Source organism: Oryx dammah, unplaced genomic scaffold, assembly GCF_014754425.2.
Source record: "Oryx dammah isolate SB20612 unplaced genomic scaffold, SCBI_Odam_1.1 HiC_scaffold_2, whole genome shotgun sequence".
Classification (NCBI taxonomy): Eukaryota; Metazoa; Chordata; class Mammalia; order Artiodactyla; family Bovidae; genus Oryx; species Oryx dammah.
The window spans coordinates 50,973,006-50,993,260 of NW_024070186.1; the positions used below are offsets into that span (position 1 = coordinate 50,973,006).

General features: G+C 34.3%; 1 protein-coding gene across 1 annotated transcript in view; it reads left to right on the plus strand.

Moving 5' to 3' along the window:
• The window catches only part of NMD3 (NMD3 ribosome export adaptor), a 34,470-nt gene extending 14,771 nt beyond the window's left edge, over window positions 1-19,699 (plus strand). The window contains exons 8-16 of the mRNA XM_040248060.1: window positions 3,990-4,068; window positions 4,740-4,836; window positions 7,226-7,343; window positions 8,235-8,380; window positions 14,085-14,197; window positions 14,974-15,046; window positions 16,400-16,506; window positions 17,783-17,853; window positions 18,289-19,699. Coding sequence (XP_040103994.1) covers window positions 3,990-4,068; window positions 4,740-4,836; window positions 7,226-7,343; window positions 8,235-8,380; window positions 14,085-14,197; window positions 14,974-15,046; window positions 16,400-16,506; window positions 17,783-17,853; window positions 18,289-18,419 — 935 coding nt within the window. The 3' untranslated portion in view covers window positions 18,420-19,699. The remainder of the gene's footprint in view (window positions 1-3,989; window positions 4,069-4,739; window positions 4,837-7,225; window positions 7,344-8,234; window positions 8,381-14,084; window positions 14,198-14,973; window positions 15,047-16,399; window positions 16,507-17,782; window positions 17,854-18,288) is intronic.
• The last annotated feature ends 556 nt before the right edge of the window (window positions 19,700-20,255 follow it).

Genomic DNA, 20,255 nt, shown 5'->3' on the forward strand with positions numbered 1-20,255 from the left:
TTGGAGAAGGAAATGGCAAATCACTCGAGTGTTCTTGCCTCGAGAATCCCAGGGACGGGGGAGCCTGGTGGGCTGCAGTCCATGGGGTCGCACAGAGTCGGACACGACTGAAACGACTTAGCAGCAGCAGCAGTCCATTAAGCCATTCAGTTTGGTATGAGGAGAGGGAGGAAGGAAAACCTTTTCAAATCCTTTAGTTAGGATGTTAATTTTTTTCAGGTATTATACTGCTTCTTGAATCAATTTTAATAGCATTTTCCAAGGAAATACATGTCATTTGGCTTTTCACATACTTGGCATAGAATTCAACATGGTGTGTGTGTGTGTGTATTTGTGTAGAATTCAACATGGTGTATGTGTATGTGTGTGTGTAGAATTCAACATGGTGTGTGTGTCTGTGTGTGTATAGAATTCAACATGGTGCGTGTGTCTGTGTGTGTGTGTAGAATTCAACATGGTGTGTGTGTCTGTGTGTGTGTGTGTGTATTGTGGTCTTAAATCTCATCCATAACTCATCATTATATCTTCTTCATTTTTGCTAATGTCTGTCTTTTCTCATCTTCTTTCACTTCCTCTCTCTTCCCACTCAGATCAGATTTGCCAGAGTTTTGTCTATTATAGTAGTTTTTTCTAAAGAGTTAGCTTTAGTTTTATCAAAAATTACTTTTTTCTTAATTTTTGTTTTTATTACTAACTCCTTCTACTTAAACTTTTTTTATTGAAATAGAATTATAAAATTCACATAAAACATTATATTAATTTCAGGTGTACAAGATACTAATTGCATATTTATGTATATTGTTGAATGATCACCCTATGTCTACTTAACATGCATTACCATACATAGCTAAACAATTTTTTCCCTTCTACTTTCTTTAGTATTTTTTATTTAAATTAATTGAAAGCTTAGCTTATTTTAAGTTTCTAATATATAGATTTAAAGTTAATGAATTTTCTTAGTATCATATTGGCTCTGTAGCTGGTACTTAAAGCTATATTTTTCCATTTTTTTCTCAGCAAACATTAAGCTATTTTATTTTCTTGCATGCCTACCTAGGTATAGAATTGCTGAGTCATAGGGTAAATTTGTATTTATCTTTTTAAGAAGCTGCCATTTTCAAAGTGGCTGTACCATTTTATATTCCTGACAACAGTCTTTGAGGGTTCCAGTTTCTACATCTCGACATCACTTGCTATTGTTTCTTTGTATAAATAGCTATTCTAGGGGATGAAGTGGTATCTCATTGTGGTTTTAATTTGCTTTTCGCTAATGACTTAATTAATCTTAATTGTCTTTTCATGACCTTATTATCATTTCTGTATCTTTTTTGGTAAAACAGCAGTTTAAATTTTTGCCAGTTTTGATTGTGTTGTTTGTCTTAAGTTGTGAGATTTATTAGAATACATGGTAGATATAAGCCCCTTTTCACATAAGATTTGTTAATATTTTCTCCTGGGCTGTATTTTCATTTTCTTAATGGGTTCTTTCTTTTTTTTTTAAAAAAAATATGATAACACAACATGAAAACTACCCTCTTAAAATTTTAAGTGTGATACTGTATAATACCTTATAGTTGGGTAAGTATAGTGTTATATAGCAGATCTCTAGCTGAATCATCTTGTTTGATTGAAATTTTATGCCCATTAACTAGTCACTCCTCATTTCTCCTTTCTCTCTGGCAACCATAGTTCCACTCTTACTTTGTGCTTTTGACTATTTTAGGTACCTCATATAAATGGAATCATGCAGTATTTGTTTTTCTGTGACTGGCTTATTTCACTTAGCACAATGTTCTCAACGTTCATCCATATTGTCGCATGTTGTAGAATTTCCTTCCTTTTTAAGGCTGAATAATATTCCATTGGAGGTATATATCACAGTTTATCCATTCGTCTGTTGTAGAAACAACCTAAATGTCCATCTTCTTAGCTATAGTGAATAATACCTCAATAGACATCGGAGATCTTGATTTCACGTCTTGTGGATAAATACCTAGAAGAAGGATTACTGTATCATTTGATAGTTCTGATTTTAAGTTTATGAAGAATGTCTGCACTGTCTTCCATAGTGACTGTACTGTTTTATATTTGTCTTAGTAGTAGTGTACAAGGGTTCCAGTATCTCCATATTCTCACTAGTATGTATCTTATTTTTTCCTTGATAATAGCCATCCTGAAAGCAGTGAAATGTAAACTCATTGTGGTTTTGATTTGCATTTCCTTGATGATTAGCAACATTGAGCTTTTTACGTATATCTGTGCCATTTGTACGTCTTTTTTTGAGAAGTGTTTTATTCCTTTCCCATTTCTTATTGGCTTATCAGGTTTTTTTTTTGTTGTTGTTGTTGATGAGTCATAGGAATTCCTGATAGATTCTGGAGATTAACTGCTTTTCAGATACATGGTTTGCAAATATTTTTTCCCATTCTGTAGGCACTGGTGACCCACTTCAGTACTGTTGCCTAGAAAATCCCATGGATGGAGGAGCCTGGTAGGCTGCAGTCCATGGGGTCGCTAAGAGTCGGACACAACTGAGCAACTTCACTTTCACTTTTCACTTTCATGCATTGGAAAAGGAAATGGTAGCCCACTCCAGTGTTCTTGCCTGGAGAATCAATCCCAAGGATGGAGGATCCTGGAGGGCTGCCGTCTCTTGGGTCACACACAGTCGGACACGACTGAAGTGACTTAGCAGCAGCAGCAGGTTGCCCTTTTAATGTGGTGATTGTTTCTTTTGCTGTGTGTGAGCTTTTTTAGTGTGATGTAGCCTCAGTTTATTTTTCTTTTCGTGTCATCCATGAAATCATTTCTAAGACTGATGTCATGAAGCTTTTTCCATATTTTCTTCTAGAAGTTCTACAGTTTCAGTTCCTAGTTTGAGTCTTTTCAATATGTTTTGAGTAGATTTTTGTTAATGATATAAGATAAGAGTTCAGTTCATTCCTTTGCATGTGGATATCCAGTTTCCTCAATGCCATTTGTTGAAGGTATTATCATTTTCCCCACTGTGTATTCTTGGCACACTTGTTCATGATCAATTGACTGTGTATGTGTGGATTGATTCTGTAGACTTGCCTTTTTGTCTTTACCACACTGTTTTGATGACTGTAACTTTGTAATATGTTTTGAAGTTAGGATATGTGGTGCCTACTTATAATAATGTCTTCTGAATCATGAAAGTTTTAAAATTTAATCTTCGTATGTGAATATTTTATGAATATTCTATCAATTTTTTGAAAATAATAGGTATTCTTTCTTGGACCACGTTCTATAATCTCAGTTAAATCAACCTTGATAGTTGGTTCTTCAAGTTCTTTGTACCCTTCCTGTTTTGGGTCAGTTTGGGCTTCTGTGGTGGCTCAGATGGCAAAGATTCTGCCTGCAGTGCGGGAGACCTGAGTTTGATCTCTGGGTTGGGATGATCCTTGGAGGAGGGCATGGCAGCCCAGTATTCTTGCCTGGAGAGTCTCCATGGACAGAGGAGCCTGGTGGGCCACAGACCATGGGGTTGCAAAGAGTTGGACATGACTGAGTGATTCGGCAAGCACATTTCATTTTTTGATCGTTTTGGTTTTGTTAGTCTTATACTAGTCTCTCTCAATGATTGCATGTGTTAACATTTGTCAGTTTTTTCTTTTTAGTAGTTTATGATTTCTGTATCTCAACACTATGCTATTAGATGCATTTCTGTTGTTTTTGTGGCAGATTGTCTGTTTATTACATAAAATACCCTTTTTTGTTCTGTTTAATATTTTTCTCTTTCCTTTGACCTTGAATTTTGTCTGAAGTTTAAGTTATGAATCTTGTTTGCATTTTTCTGATTTATCTGTCCTTTTGTCAGACTAGTCTTAAGTGATATGGCATTCCTAGTGTGCTATGGCAAGAAAATTATAATTTAATTATTTAACATGAATTTAATTTGTGATATAGTCGTATTAGTAGAAGAAAATTTTGCAGTATTACTTTAATATGGCTTTTTTCTTTAAAAGATGGTCTGGATTTCTATTATTCCTCAAAACAACATGCTCAGAAGATGGTAGAATTTCTTCAGTGTACCGTCCCCACTAGGTATGTTCTGAAACCTACATGTGATTAAATCCAGGCAACAGGGAATGAACGTAGGTCACATCCATTCTTCAGGCTTAGGCAACTTACCTTAAAATATGTAAAACTAAAGTAGGGTTACTTACACAATTAGTAAGCATTTGTTGGATAAACTACTTCTAACAGAAGTGTTAGCCAAAGAGCATTAAGAATCTCTGGGGAGCTAGACTCAGTCTGTGATAGTAGTCCTGAACCATTGATTCAGTGTATTTAAATAAGAAAAAAGAACAGGGTTAAAGGACTTTGGGGAAAAACCTTATGGAGTCGGAAGGACTTAAGCTCCTAAAATGGGGAATTTTCAAAAGTATAGAGTTTGTGCTGAAGGGTGAGATTAGTGTGAACAGTGACTGGGAGTGGACATTAGTGTGGCTTTTAATGGATGATAGATATAGACTTGCTTGGTCTAAACCATGGGCATGTTTTGAAGGTTTTCAGTAGATAAACTGGAAAACAGAGTGCAGTCAGACTGGTGAAGGTTTACAAATGAAGTGGATGAACTGAGACTTCACCCTAGCAGGCATCAGGGAGCTGTTTCAGACCTTGGACAGTGATGATTTAATGAAAATTTATATTCCCAAGATTAGACAAATAAAGACCTTTGCCTTTTTGTGATGGTTAACTTTTTCTCTTAACAGATACAAAGCTTCACAGAGACTGATCTCTCAGGATATCCATAGTAATACATACAATTACAAAAGCACTTTTTCTGTGGAAATTGTTCCAATATGCAAGGTACTTTTTCTCATTTAATTAATCCATGTCCTTAATTGGTTTATATGTAATTATTAGCTCCTGATTTCCTTCTGGGATTGGTTAAACATTTAGAATAACTTCTTAATGATTTCTGACACATTTTAGGTTAAAAAGATTTAAGAGTAATCATGCTTAAAATTATAAATTTTTGGTATACTAATTAAAAGGCCTCATTGCAGTTTTTAAGGCATATATTCCTTACACTTTGCAGTCCTAGTGGACACATGATAATTCTATGAAACTTTGAATATAGGAAATTACTTATCAGTGAGCCACTTTGTGGAATGTGCGCAAACTGGATTTTGGCATGATAAAATTAAAGAATATTATGGAAGGAGAGCATTGAATTATTTTTGTGATTTTAAAAATATCTGAATAATACTTAAGATATAGATTATCATTTTTTAATGACCATTATTTTATATAGATATAAAATTAAATTAGAAAGGAAATATTTTTCTCCTCATAAGAACTTAGGATTTACTCTCTCACAACTTTCATACATAACATAAAGATGTGTTAATTATATTTATCATGTTGTACATTATATCCTTCATAGTCATTGATCTTGTAACTGGAAGTTTGTGCCTTTTGACTACAGTCATCCAATTCTTCTTTCCCCTTGCCTACACCCCCACCACTTCTGGTAGTTCCAAATCTGATCTCTTTTACTAAAGACAAAAATTGTCATTTCATTAGTTGTACTAAGGTAAAACTCTGCTTCAAAAAATATAAATGAATTAAAATTCAACAAAAAATTATTGGCATCTTTTGTATAGAAGACTGTTATTAAGGACTGTGTCCTAGATGTCTCTACTACATAGGAACTTACATGTCCATGTTTAAATCACTAATAATGATAAGTGCTATAATTTATTGTGAGCATTCTACATAAAGGTACCTTCTGAGTACTTAAGTATGTTTCACCTGTTTAGTCTCATAACAACTGGAGTGAATCATACCATCATTCTGAAGATGAGTAAACTGATGCTTGGAGAGGTTAGATGATTTGCCCAAAGTTAACAACAAAAGGAAGCCAGGATTTGTACCTAGGTCTGTGACTGTAAGGCTTTAAATCTGTAATCACTAATTATGATTTAGTACAGTACCATGAAATGATGGCTTAAACAGAGTCAGCACATTTTTTTTGTAAACAGCCAGATAGTAAATAGTTGCAGTTTTTAGGTTATATAATCTGTTTTGCAACTACTCAGCTGTGCTGTTGTTGCACAAAATTGACCATAGATAATATGTAAATGAAGGGCTGAGGCTGCTGCTACTGCTGCTAAGTCACTTCAGTCGTGCCCAACTCTGTGCGACCCCAGAGACGGCAGCCCACCAGGCTCCCCTGTCCCTGGGATTCTCCAGGCAAGAATACTGGAGTGGGTTGCCATTTCCTTCTCCAGTGTGTGAAAGTAAAAAGTGAAAGTGAAGTCGCTCAGTCATGTCTGACCCTCAGCGACCCCATGGACTGCAGCCTTCCTGGCTCCTCTGTCCATGGGATTTTCCAGGCAAGAGTACTGGAGTGGGTTGCCATTGCCTTCTCTGGGGCTGAGGCTGTGTTCCAGCAAAACTTTATTTACAAATATTTGCCTCAGGGTCTTATTTTGCAGACCCCCAGTTTAAACAGTGAATCTAGGTGAGAGGACATATTTAGGCCTTGTGTATTAAGTGCTTTCAGTGATTCATATAGGTATCTGAATGAATACAGAGTGTAAAGAAGTTTTTCCATTAATCTTTGGAGAATCTTAGTAAGTTTCAGGGAAAAAAAAGGACTGAGCTAGGTACCAGTAAGGATGTACAGAATGTCCTTTCAGTGAGGGAGCCTATGATTGTAAATAGATACAGCTTAAAATATAATCCAGATCCCTTTTATATTTTAATAACTGCTTAAAAACAGATAGCCACATTGGTGTTAGTATGTCCTGGTGCACACATAGGCATATGTGCTCTTGGGGGGACATTAGATCTTTGATTACACATTGGTACATGTAGACAAGAAGGAGGAACATACGGCTTCTCTGAAATTTTTATGGAGAGTAAATGAAGTCACACTATATTAACACAGAATAATAAGCAAGCATTCACACTTCAATAAAATTGAAATGAACTAAACAGCTTGGTGACTAGGATCTTTAAAATACTTTTTAAAGCCATTTTATTAAGACAGTTATCTCCATCTAAGAAGGTACAGCTTATTTTCTGTTTCTGCAAGGTCTGATTCTCTTAAGCCATTTGTTGATACATAGAATTAAAAATGATGTTTTGATTTGATCAAATTCACTTTGATCAGGTTTACATTGATGGTGTTTATCAAAGACTCCTACTTAAAATTTGCTTCACACTAAATGTTAGTTCTTATTCCTAGGATAATGTTGTTTGTCTGTCTCCAAAACTGGCACAAAGTCTGGGAAACATGAACCAGATTTGTGTGTGTATTCGAGTAACGAGTGTCATCCACCTCATAGATCCAAATACCCTACAAGGTAAGCTTTAGAAACTGCCTTGACACTTGTATTTAAAAAGCAGTAATAATTTGTTAATGTTAATTTTATCAAGTATTCTCAGTAATATTGTTTTAAAAAATTAGTTAAAATTAATACTGTACAGTGTTTAAAACACTGGAATTTTTGTAACCCTTTTGGTAAGTTGCCCTTGTATTTTTTTTTTTCTCTGAAGAAAAATTTCTTTGAATTTTTAAGTTTTTATTAGTCTTATCCCATTATTTTTACTGAACTGGACTTATTTACCTCTTTCATTTTTTATGACTAATTATTTAAGTTCATTATCAAATTTTAGTGTAGAGCATATGTTTTAAAGTTTGGAACATTTGACTTAAAAGAAGATCCTGTATTGATAGGTGTCTCTCAGTACTTGGTTGCATCACCTACTTGATCTTTTTCATGTGTTTACTGTAATACAAGTTTTCTTTTATAAAACATTGAATTTATTTTGATATTTTCTAGAAAGTCATTTATTATCCTTATCAATTAGAATTCTCAGTCAAAATTCTGTTTGCAGTATTGGGATGAACATCTGTCAGGTAGAAATTTATTTCCCATAATCTAAACACCTAAGATGGCTGATAATGTGTCAAATAAAATGCCAGCACTGAAACAGCTATACAACTGATTGGATCTGATCTTATTTTAAAGGTACTTGTTAGTAGCTACTTAAGATATTTTTGACACCTGGTATTTCTCTTACTCTCTGGGAAATTTGGGGTTGATTTCCCCTGCAGTGTGAGTTACCATTCTGGTTTCTGTTGACCTGATGATTCCCGTTTCAGTGTATCAACTTCTTCCTAGTTAACACATCTGATGGCTTTTGAAATACTTCAGTTCTTTCATTCTTTAATGTTCTGTGTTTCCTCTTAGTTGCAGATATCGATGGGAACACTTTCTGGAGTCACCCTTTTAATAGTTTATGCCATCCCAAACAACTGGAGGAGTTTATTGTTATGGAATGCAGCATAGTCCGAGATATAAAACGCAGTGCAGGTGCTGGAATGATATCTAAAAAGGTAAGTTCCATCCTGTTCACCTTCCCCTAATCCTAACTTACTGTTTTAGTTTCCCTCTCTCACTCTTTTTTTTTATTATTTTAATTTGTTAGTAATTCCAAAATGTGGTTCCAAATAAGCTAACACCACATACAGTTAAAACTGCGTTTTGTGTTTGTATGCTATTTGATTTTAACATGTGGCCATTGTGGTGAAAACTATCAGACTTAAACTGTCTGGTAAGTTAATTCTTTCTCTTTAATATTAAAATGTTATTATGAAAAAGTATTTCTTTTACTTTTTGTATAGAAGGAGCAAATGGTATAGAAGGAGCAAATGGTATAGAAGGAGCAAATGAGAAGCTTAACCCTCTTTCACTTTTTAAAAAATATCAAACATTTTGAATTAAATGTATATATATTATCACTAAATACTGAATGCTTCAATATGCATCTGTAAAACCTAGAAACATTTGCTACATAATAAAAGTATTATCATACATATCAAGTATATAGCTTGCCAAATTTCTTCATTTGTCCCAAAGTGTCTTTTATGGTTTGTTCAAACCAGTACCTATCTGGGGACTGACTGTACATTAAATTTGAATATTGTACCTCTTAAATATTAATAATAGTACCTGCTCTTTTTTCTAATTTATTTTTTTTATGATACCAACTTTCTAAGGCAACTAGGCCATTTATTTTGTGGATTTATATTCTCATTTTCTCATGATGTTATTTAACTTGCTTTGTAATCTCTTGTATTTCCTTTAAAAGTGGATCTGAATTCTCATTTAAATTTAGGTTAATTTTTTTTATTTTGTCACAACATTTCAGAGGTGATGATATGTACCTTTTGTGATATATCAAGAGGCAAGTAATGTTTGATTGTTTGATAGCCAGTTTTCCCTGTTGAAATTTTTTAATATTTCCCTTTGTTCCTGCCTTCTCCCTCCTCCTTCCTTCCCTCACTGCCTCCCTCCCTTCTACTCAGATTACCTCAAATGTAGCCAGTAGGAGCCTCTTCAGAATGGTTTCTGTCTTTTAAAAAAGTTTTTTTTTTTTTTTAATAACTTTTACTTTTTTGGGGGTTGGGGGGGCTTTCCAGGTACCTCAGATGATAAAGGATCCACCTGCAATGCAGGAGACCAGGGTTCAATCCCTTGGTCGAGATAGCCTGGAGAAAGATTTTTTTTACAGCAGTTTTAGGTTCATATCAAAATTAAGAGGAGATAAAAGATTTCCTGTATACCCCTTGCCTCCACACATCGGTGGCCTCCTACGTTGTCATTGCCTTTCTCCCACCAAAAGAGTGGTACATTTGTTACAATTTATGAATAGATTTATGGACATACAATTTATGTCCATGTTGACATGTTATAATCACACAAAATGATTACATATTTGACATTGCAATTCACTCTTAGTATTGTACTATGAGTTTGGACAAATGTGTATCCATCATTATAGTGTCATGCAGGATATTTTCATTCCCCTTAGAATGTGTTGTGCTCTGACTATGCATTTTCTACTCCCTCCTAACCCCTGGCAATCACTGTTTTTTTTTTTTTTTAAATACTGTCTGTATAGTTTTGCCTTTTCCAGAATGTCATATAGTCTTCTCCTATTGGACTTGTATATTCTTTTTATATTGGATTCTTTCACTTAGTAATGTGTGTTTAAGGTTCCTCCGTGTCTTGGCTTAATAGCTTTTTTTTTAAAGTGCAAAGTATTATCTTGATATCCCACAGTTTACTCATTCACCTACTGAAGGACATATTGGTTGCTTCCAAGTTTTGGCAGTTATGAGTAAGTTATTGTAAACATTCCTTTGCATGTTTTTGTGTGGACATGAGTTTTCAGCTTCTTTGGGTAAGTACCAAGGAACATATTTAATTCTGTAAGGAACCACCGAAGTGCCTTCCAGAGTGATGGTATCATTTTGCACTCCCACTAGCAGTGTATGAGAGTTCCTGTTACTCCACATCTTCACCAGCATTTGGTGGTGTCAGGATTTTGGGTTTATCTGTGTTTAGGATTTGGGCCATCCTAATAGCTATATGATAGTATCTCATTGTCAATTTATATTTCCCTGATAACGCATGACGAGGAGTATTTGCTCATGCTTATCTGCTCTCTGTATGTCTTCTTTTGTGAGTTGTCTGTTAATGTCTTTGGCCCATTTTTTAAAATCATATTGTTTTTTTCTTATTTTTGAGTTTTAAGAGTTATTTATATATTTTGGATGATGTCCTTTGTTAGATGTGTTTTCTGGAAATATTTTCTCCGAGTATAATTTATCTTATTCTCTTGACATTGTCTTTCATAGAGCAGAAGTTTCTAATTTAATGAAGTTCAGTTTATCAACTGTTCTTTCATGGATCCTGCCTTTGTTTTACTTACAAAGTCATTGCCAAACCCAAGGTCAGCTAGATTTTTTTCTTTTGTTATCTTCTAGGAGTTTTATAGTTGTGTGTTTTCCACTTAGGTCTATGATCCATTTTGAGTTAGTTTTTGTGGAAGATGTAAGGTTTGTGTCTAGATTGACTTTTTTTTTTTTTGCATGCCAATATTCAGTTGATTGGGCTTTCCTGGTGACTCAGCAGTAAAGAATCTCCCTACAGTGCCAGAGTTGCAGGAGACATGAGTTTGATCCCTGGGTCGGGAAGATCCCCTGGAGGAGGGCATGGCACCCCACTCCAGCATACTTGCCTAGAGAATCCTGTGGAGAGAGGAGCCTGGCGGGCTATGGTCCATAGGGTTGCGAAGAGTCGGATATGACTAAAGCCAACTGGCATGCACGCATCCAGTTGATCAAGCACCATTTGTTGAAAAGACTGTCTTTGCTCCATTGTATTGCCTTTGCTCCCTTGTCAAAGATCAGTTGACTGTATTTATGTGGGTACACTTCTGGACTCTATTTTGTTCCACTGATCTGTTTGTTTATTCTTTTGTCAGTACCACACTGCCTTGATTACTGTAGGAGTATAGTAAGTCTTAAAGTTAGGTAGTGTCATTCCTACAACTTTATTCTTCTCCTTCAAAATCTTGTTGACTATTCAGGATCTTTTGCTTATCTATTTAAACTTTAAAATCAGTTGTTGATACCCACAAAAATATCCTATTGGGATCTTTAAAAATTGGAAACGTAGTTGATGTCCAGTAGTTTATTTTCTATGTACAAGTGGTTTGATATTTGCATAATATTGTGAAATGATCACCATGGTAAGTCTAGTTACCATCTGTCACCATACGAAGGTATTACAGTATGACTGACTGTTTTCTTTATGTTGTGTATTATACCTATGTGGCTTAACATGGGATTTTTATCAGAATTGCATAAATCTGTAGGTCAGGTTGGGCAGACTTAAATCTTGACAATATTGAGTTTTCTTGTCTGTGAACATGTAACATCTTTGTGTTTTAGTTCTTTGATTTTGTTCATGAGAGTTTTGTAGTTTTCTGCATACAGATCTTATACATAGTTTGTTAGACTTAAGTATCTCATTTTTGGGTGCTAATGTAAATGGTGTTTTAACATTTCAAGTATCATTTTTTATATTGGTAAACAGGAAAATGACTTTCATTTATAACCTTGTATCCTGTAACCTTGCTATATATATTCAGGAGCTTTTTGGTCCATTTAAGTTTTCTGTGTAGATGACCGTGTCATCTGCAAAGATCATTTTATTTTCACCTTCCCGGTCTATATACCTTTCATTTCCTTATCTTTTGTATTAGCTAGGGTTTCCAGTAGGATATTGCAAATGAGTAGTGAGAGGGGACTTAAAGAGAAAACTCCCAAGTTTCTGACCATTAAGTATAATGTTAGTTGTAATTTTTAAATAGATACTCCTTATCAAGTGAAGGAAGTTTCCCCTCTATTTCTAGTTTACTGAGAGTTTTTATCATGAATAAGTGTTGGATTTTGTCAAATGCTTTTTATCTATTGATATCATTGTGTGATTTTTGTTTTGTTTTGTTTTTAGCCTGTTGTTAATGACTGATGAGCTCCATTAACTTGATTTTCAAATGTTGAACTAGCCTTGCATACATATGTTAAATTCCACTTGGTAATGGTGTACAGTTCTTTTATATTTGAGGAGTTTTAAATCTATGTTACTTAAATCTAGTTTACTTTCCTTGTAATGTCTTTGTCTGGTATTGATTTTATGGTAATGTTGGGCTTGTCGATGAGTTAGGAAGTGTTCCCTTTGCTTCTACCTTCTGGAGAAGATTCTAGAGGAATGGTATATCTCCCTTAAATGTTTGCTAGAATTCACCAGTGAATCCATCAGGGCCTGATGCTTTCTGTTTTGAAAGATTATTAATTATTGACTCAGTTTCTTAATAGCCATAGGTGTATTCTTATATCCTTTGACATGACTTTCTTTACTAGTCTTTGAAAGCATCCTTAGGTTTTGGGATAACACCACAACATTTAGGTGTTCTAAAATCACATTGTGTAGGTCTTACCCCAGTATCTGAAATCAGATATTTCTTCAAGCATGTCAGTCCTATTTCTTCTACTTTGAAAGTAGTATTTAAGAGCAAACACTTACCATTTAAACACCACCATTTCTTCTCCAGCATATATAAAGCTAGATTTATGGGTTTTTTTTGTTTTCAGAAAATACATTATTAGAATTTAGTCTTTGCCTGGTAATTTGCTTCCCCCCTCCCCCCAGTTTTCCCCTAAATCTGGAACCTGTCTGTAACTTCAGTTTTTTCCTCTTCTTTTTACCTCTTTGAGATTCGTTAATTCTACCTATAATTCTTAGTGTTTTGCTCTGAAGCCCATTTTACTTGGGTTTGTTTTTGTTAGTAAAAGGTATTGGCATGGCTATACTTAATTCAGCCAGGAAATTTGAAATGTCATTTACAATTGCTTGTAAAATTCCATGTTGGAAAGGGCCTTTAGTGGTTTTTTGCTTAAAAAGTTCAAACTTGAGATGATGTTTCCATGGTAGTTTTTTTAAAAAGTTATGCCTCAAAATAGTAGACATTCAGAAAATTAATTTGATGAGGATTTGGGTGCTGTTGTGGCAGTGGTGCTGCTGGGATTGTTAGATTATTTTCTATGAACTCTGGTGTTTTTAACCATATGTGTAAAACAGAGGTGTTACTTAAGATATTTGCTGTATTTACATGAAGATTCCCCTGCATTTTTAGTAGGTGGCTTCCCAGGTGTGCAGTGGTGAAGAATCTACCTGCCAATGTAGGAGATGCAGGGCTGGGAAGATTTCCTGGAGAAGGAAGTGGCACCCCACTCCAGGTTTCTTGCCTGGCCATCCCATGGGCAGTGGAGCCCCATGGGTGGGCTGCAGTCTCTGGGATCGCAAAGAGTTGTACGTGACAGCACACGCGTGGATGCACGTACTTTATTCTTTCTGCTCAATCTTTGTTGAGTGATCTCCCTGTGAATACATTTCTTTTGAAAGTTCTATATATGTGTCTGCTTTTAGGTGACAATGTTAATGTTTTCTAGAAGCCTTGAATAAAATCTTAACAAAAATATTTATTTTACGAATTACTTATGAGTTTTTCTGTACTCATAGTTCAGTAATTGGTTAATTTTGACAGTGTTTCAGAGGTCTGGAAAGTCAAACACTTTTAATTTAAAATGAAAATCAGAAACCAAAATCAACATTGTATTTAACTTTTCTATGAGATGCTTTTTAAGTTATGCCTAGATTATTGAAGAGTTCATTTTCTTCCCTGTTAAGCATACCCTCGGGGAAGTCTGGGTACAGAAAACATCTGAAATGAATACAGATAAACAGTATTTTTGTCGCACTCATTTGGGACATCTTCTAAATCCTGGAGACCTGGTGTTGGGGTTTGTATTATTTTATATTATTTTAAACTGCCCACTAGCATTGCAAATTTTCTCTGGGAGCCAGCAGAGCTGTCTAAAATAAAGTTGTTTATCCTAAAAAGAACTTAAGAATTCTTAGGAGCTATATAGCTCACTTTATTATTGATAAATAAATTACTGATTGGACAGAAGCTTATAATTATTCCATTTTGGCCATTATCTTAGAGTCATTTGTTACAAGATTTTGAGTAATTAATTGACCCCTGAAATTGTATGATAAGATTATCTGTATAGTTTTCTGGGGAGCAAGTGGTTTTTTGTTAGGCATATGCTGTTGTTTAAATAAATTTCACTGTTAAAATATGGCAGCTATATATGTAAGGGGTCTTTATGGGCGTAGGATAGCCCATTCTGATGCAGAACGTAATAAGCTTGCCTTAGACATTACTTTTGCTCTTGGGGTTTCAGTTCTTTTTCCTGGAGAATGAAGGGTGTTTTGTTTTTGTTGTTTATAAATGAAATGGAGCCATCTAACTGAATCCTTACATTAGACTGATATATATCTGTTTTGTTCTTTTACAAGAGTATGGTAAGATGGGCAATAGTGGATGACTTGTGAAACTCAGAGATAGAATGCATTATTATCTTTACTGTGATCTGTAGAAGCCTATTTACTGCACAAATTCGGAAGTGGGAAAGCATATTAAATGCTTGATCTTAGGAGGAACTGTTAGGTGATCATTTATAAAACAACACGAAAGAGTAAGTGTGTCATTGTTTCATTGTTTTCATTTCAGGTTTGATTTGGTCAACTGTAACTTAAATGATGAGCATGTCAACAAAATGAAATCAGATAGAGTCCCAGATGTGGTAAGGCTTTAGATTTTTCCCTTTTTCTTGTGTTGATGGGGATTAATGTAACTTATGGGGAAGATGCACGAGTTCTCATTTTTTGAAAATAGTAAACTTAGAGATTTCTTTTGAAATTGCAGTTAAGTTATAATAGCAAAATCTTTATGTAAGATTATTCTTTGATAATCTCAAAATCCAAGATTTATTGAGTTTTTTGTTTTCTCTTACCAAATTTTCGTTCTGTCAAATTGCTTGATAGTATCTATAGAGCAAAAATAAATTTACAGCTAAAAATGATGACCTTTATTCTGTTCATTCTTTTAGGCTCAGTTTATTTCATGCCTTTTTTCTTCATTTTTTGGTGGCAGCTCAGATAGATCTTATTAGTTCCCTGACCAGCAATCGAGCCCGTGCTTCCTACAGTGGAAGCGTGGAGTCTTAACCACTGCCAGGAAAGTCCCTCATGTATTGTTAAGAAGGCATTTAAAGTTAACACCATCATTCAGGTTTGAATATAATTACTAGTTGAAAATAATCTTCACAGTATTAAGTCTTAAGAGAAAGGATGTTACTTCTGCAAAAAAAAAAAAAAGGTAATTTTTGACATGAGTTTATAAGAATCAGGAGCAACAGTGAGTGTGAAATGTGAAAGGCTATCTCCTGCTTGCTTACCTTAATGTTTTAAAATAAATATCAATCTCTTTAGCTGTGGGCAGAAATCAAGTCATGGCATAAGAAGGACTCCCCTCCTCATCACCCAATTGTGTTTTTATTAATTAATAAATTAGGAAATAGAAACATGGTTTAGGTGTAAGTCTAAATTGGTATTTCTCAAAGAGGTCATAAAGAGAAGATTAAAATGGTCTTACAAGAATTTGTGAAATTATTTTATCCTCACTTTATTAAATTGTTCTAGGATATATAGTTGTGAATATATATATGTAGCCTATAAGTATTTATTAGTAGGAATATGAGGGAGAAAAATTGTCTTCCTTTGATAATGTTTCAGAATAACTTACATGAATGGTGGCAGAAAACTGAACTTTGATGTAACAGAAGGAAAAACCACCAGAAGCATTAAATTTTTAATATAAAGAAGTCTCAGTCACTGGAAAATTTCAGTTAGTAAATTTAGCAGTTATAAACATAAGGCTAAATGCAGTCTCATAAAATATTAAGTGCATTAATAAAAATATTGAAAGTTCTGACACTGCTTCTTGATCTGTACTCCTTTCCTTTGAGGTATAACTACTATCACCAGTTGGCGGTCTTTCTGACATTCCCATAACCTTTCATTTAAAAAATTTTATTGGCTTTTGAGGTCCTGTTACTTAGTTCCCATTTTTTGTAATTTTGCAAATATTTCTTTAGGTATTAATCAAGAAGAGCTATGACCGTACCAAACGTCAGCGTCGTAGGAACTGGAAACTGAAAGAGCTTGCAAGAGATAGAGAAAACATGGATACAGATGATGAAAGGTCCCACTTCGTTTATACTTTTTATGTTGTCTTAAATCCTTTTGATAAATCTTTATGGTTTTTATATCATCAAGAAATAGTTACCACACGGTTGCTTCTTGCACTCAATATTAATTTTGTTTTCTTATCAATATGTGTTTGGATCAGGATGAGCAGATATAATGACCTTTACCACAGATCTAGTTATTTTTTCCTGATTTGTGATCTGACGATTGCAATGTTGTTATGGATGATTCATTTGAAAATATAATGAATTCTTGTGGGTCCGGAGTGTAATCCACAAGGTATAATGATAACCTTGTGGATATCACAGAGAGCAAATGAGTACTTACGACTTAGTGTAAAAGAAAACAGCTCTTTGATACCAAAGATGCTGGTTTTCAATTTAAGGAGAAATGAAGATGCTGTGTTCTAGAAAAATTTATTGTATGATTGAAAGAGTGGCCTTAATGATGACATTAATAATATTGGTATCTACGAAAATGAAAAGTTTAAATAAAGTTGTGTCTTGAAATGTGAGTGGGAGACATCAGTATTTATAAAATATAGTCTCATAGTATAATTTAAAATAAGTATGTATGTATAAATATATAATATTAAATAGATATTTTAAGTACATATTTGACTTTCATCTATAATCTTAAAAATGGTTGTGTTTCAACTTGGCTGTACATTTTTTGGGGTAAAGTATGAAGGCGTCTTCTCATTGTCTTATATTTAATGTCCCCTTATATTCAAGTGTGGCTTCCCTGATAGTTTAGTTGGTAAAGAATCTGCATGCAATACAGAAGACCCTGGTCGATTCCTGGGTCAGGAAGATCTGCTGGGGAAGGAACAGGCTACCTACTCCAGTATTCTTGGGCTTCCCTTGTGGCTTAGCTGGTAAAGAATCTACCTGGAATATGGGAGACCTGGGTTTGATCCCTGGGTTGGGAAGATCTGCAGAAGAGAATGGCTACCCACTCTAGTATTCTGGCCTGGAGAATTTCATGGCCTGTATAGTGATTGAGGTCACAAAGAGTCAGACATGACTGAGTGACTTTGACTTATATTCAAGTGTGTATTGTTTATTATTAATCAGGTAATTTTGAAGGAAAATATTTTTCAGAAACCTGTCAGTATTTATTTAAGATCCGTATTTGACCTTCAGTTATTATTTTTAAAGATTTTAATACTTGGAACACACTTACCTTGTAATACTGAAAAGGAAGAAGACATTAACTTCATACTTTTTGGTAAAGGAGAGATACTTAAATGTTTCTTTATCCTTCTGTAGGCAATACCAGGATTTCCTTGAAGATCTTGAAGAAGATGAAGCAATTAGAAAAAATGTGAACATTTATAGAGGTTGGTGAATAAGGAGTTTTTAAGTTGTATCTTCTGTAAATAAATAATTACTGCAGTATGAGTATCTTGATATCTTAAACTTCGATTCCATAAACGACTTCTTTGTATGTTCTAAAACTACTCTAAACATTTACCCATCTTTCCTCTAAAAAAAACCCCAAACTTTCACAACAGTAAAATATTGTTTACTTTGCTACATTTATATAATTTGCATCCTAGCATGATCCCTCAATTTGCTGTCCCCTATACAAATGGGTAATTATTCATACATTTATGCAAGTTCAGTCATTCAATGCATATTTAAATGCCTGCTCTGGATGTGATGTAAGTGCTACAGATATAATATGGTTAAATAGTAGTCATGATGGGGAGGGCAAGTATTTGTGTATTTCCATATTTGTATTTATTTGAAGATCTCTTTATATTTTGTCTTAGATTCAACCATTCCTGTGGAAAGTGACACAGATGATGAAGGAGCACCTCGAATTAGTCTGGCTGAGATGCTTGAAGACCTTCACATTTCTCAAGATGCTACTGGTGGCGAAGGTGAATCGATGATGACATGAGATCATGTTGTATATGGTTTCCACATCTGTAGGGTCAGGATGTTGCACAGAATACTTTTACTGTCTGTTCTGTCTGTGCCTTCACATTGAGAGAAGAGAAATTTAGTTTTAAACCTGAATAAATGCAACTATTTCAGTTGCTCACTTGAAGAACTAAAAAGTTGATGGCTTTGAAGTTTTAGATAAAAAATTATGGAGAATGGAATTATTACTGAAATTTAGGCCATTAACAAATAGAAGTTTATTGGTTTGCCTTTTTTATGAGACATTAGTATTTTCATATATTGTATAGCTCTGGCTTTAAAAGCTTGCGAGTTGTGATTCCTTGGAGGTTACCTAAACCTTCAAGCACTAAACATGCTTTTACATTCTTTTTATATTGATTGGTTTGGTGGAAGAGCATATGAAAAGTCATTTTTAGTATGAACGTTTAGGGCACTTTAATCTACTTTAGATCATTTTTATATCCTTGGGATAGGAAAATTGGGGGTTCAGTTTATAATTGGACATTCAATAGGAAAGTTGCCTTTTTTTATTTATAATATTTACATCTTCAAAAGCTGTTAAGCTGGGGATAATCTTACTTTTTGTTGCAGAAGAAGGTATATTTAAAATATTTACAAATTATATAGCAAACAGAGTATTGAAAGGTTAAATAATAATTTATTCCTTAATTGTTTTGGTCTGTGCCAGCAGCTTAGTGTTGTAGCTGCTTATGTTATAAAAATGTCTTCGTGTCTCTACAAGGGTTTTGCTTTTAAAATTTTGGTTTACAAATTGAGAAGGAATTCTGTCTTTATAAGTTTGTTTCATTGAACACATCACCATCAAAAAGAATGTTAGAATCCAGCATATGGATGATGAAATAATATAAGTGATCTTCTTTATAAAACCATGAATCAGATTTAAATAGGAAATACCTTTCATATCCTTGAAAGGAAAGCATTGGTTTGGTTTTCAAAGTGTTCCGAAAATGAAGTTTTAAGATCCTACTTCTATAAGTAAGATAACTGAGCATGCCAGGACTAAGAGCCAACTCATAAATTCTATACATATCACTAAATAAGGAAATTGAGTAAGTGCCGAATGGAACACTTTCCTATTTAAGATTTGACTCCTTAATCCTGAAGTTATGAATAAAGCCTTGTTCTTTCTAAAGTGACTTCTTTTCTGTCTGCATATTTAAAATTTTTACCTGTGATTTGTCTTTATCTCTTCTATGTCAGGACTTCAAAAAGCATGAAAATAAAAACAATCTCCCCCTTTTTTGTGTCCTTGAAGTGATTATGTTTGTGTCATATTTTAGTTTCTTGCAGTTTTCTGAGATAGAGTTAGTGTTTCTTACTTGTTTTGATGTTGTGTCTTTATGAGTAATGAAATCTGTTGGTTGAAAGAAGGCTGTGACAAGATGAGGGAATATAGCTAAAAGCAAAGCTGTTAGCCAAGAGTGCACAGTTACATTGCCTTGCTAAATCTGCCATTTTAGAGGATAGTTCCCAGGCTTATGGGTCCCAAAATACTCTTGTTGATGTCCCAGAGTTGATACAATTTGAGAAGTGCTGGTATTAATCAGAACCACAGAAACCTGATTTATAACCCAGTTTATAAGTACGAATAATTTCTAAGGCAATATGATTATTTTTTTATAGCCAGATCTGCACGTCCAGTCACTATTTTATAGGCAAAAGGCCCTTGATGAACAGGGAAGCAGTCAAGGGGAGAGAGTTGCTTCAGTAATTAAGATGCTTAACAGTGTCAAGCTAGTTCCTTGCCACAGTAGAACCCAGAATTCCAGGCTTTGTGCTGGGACACCATTCTCTGGTCAGTTTTGAAGTA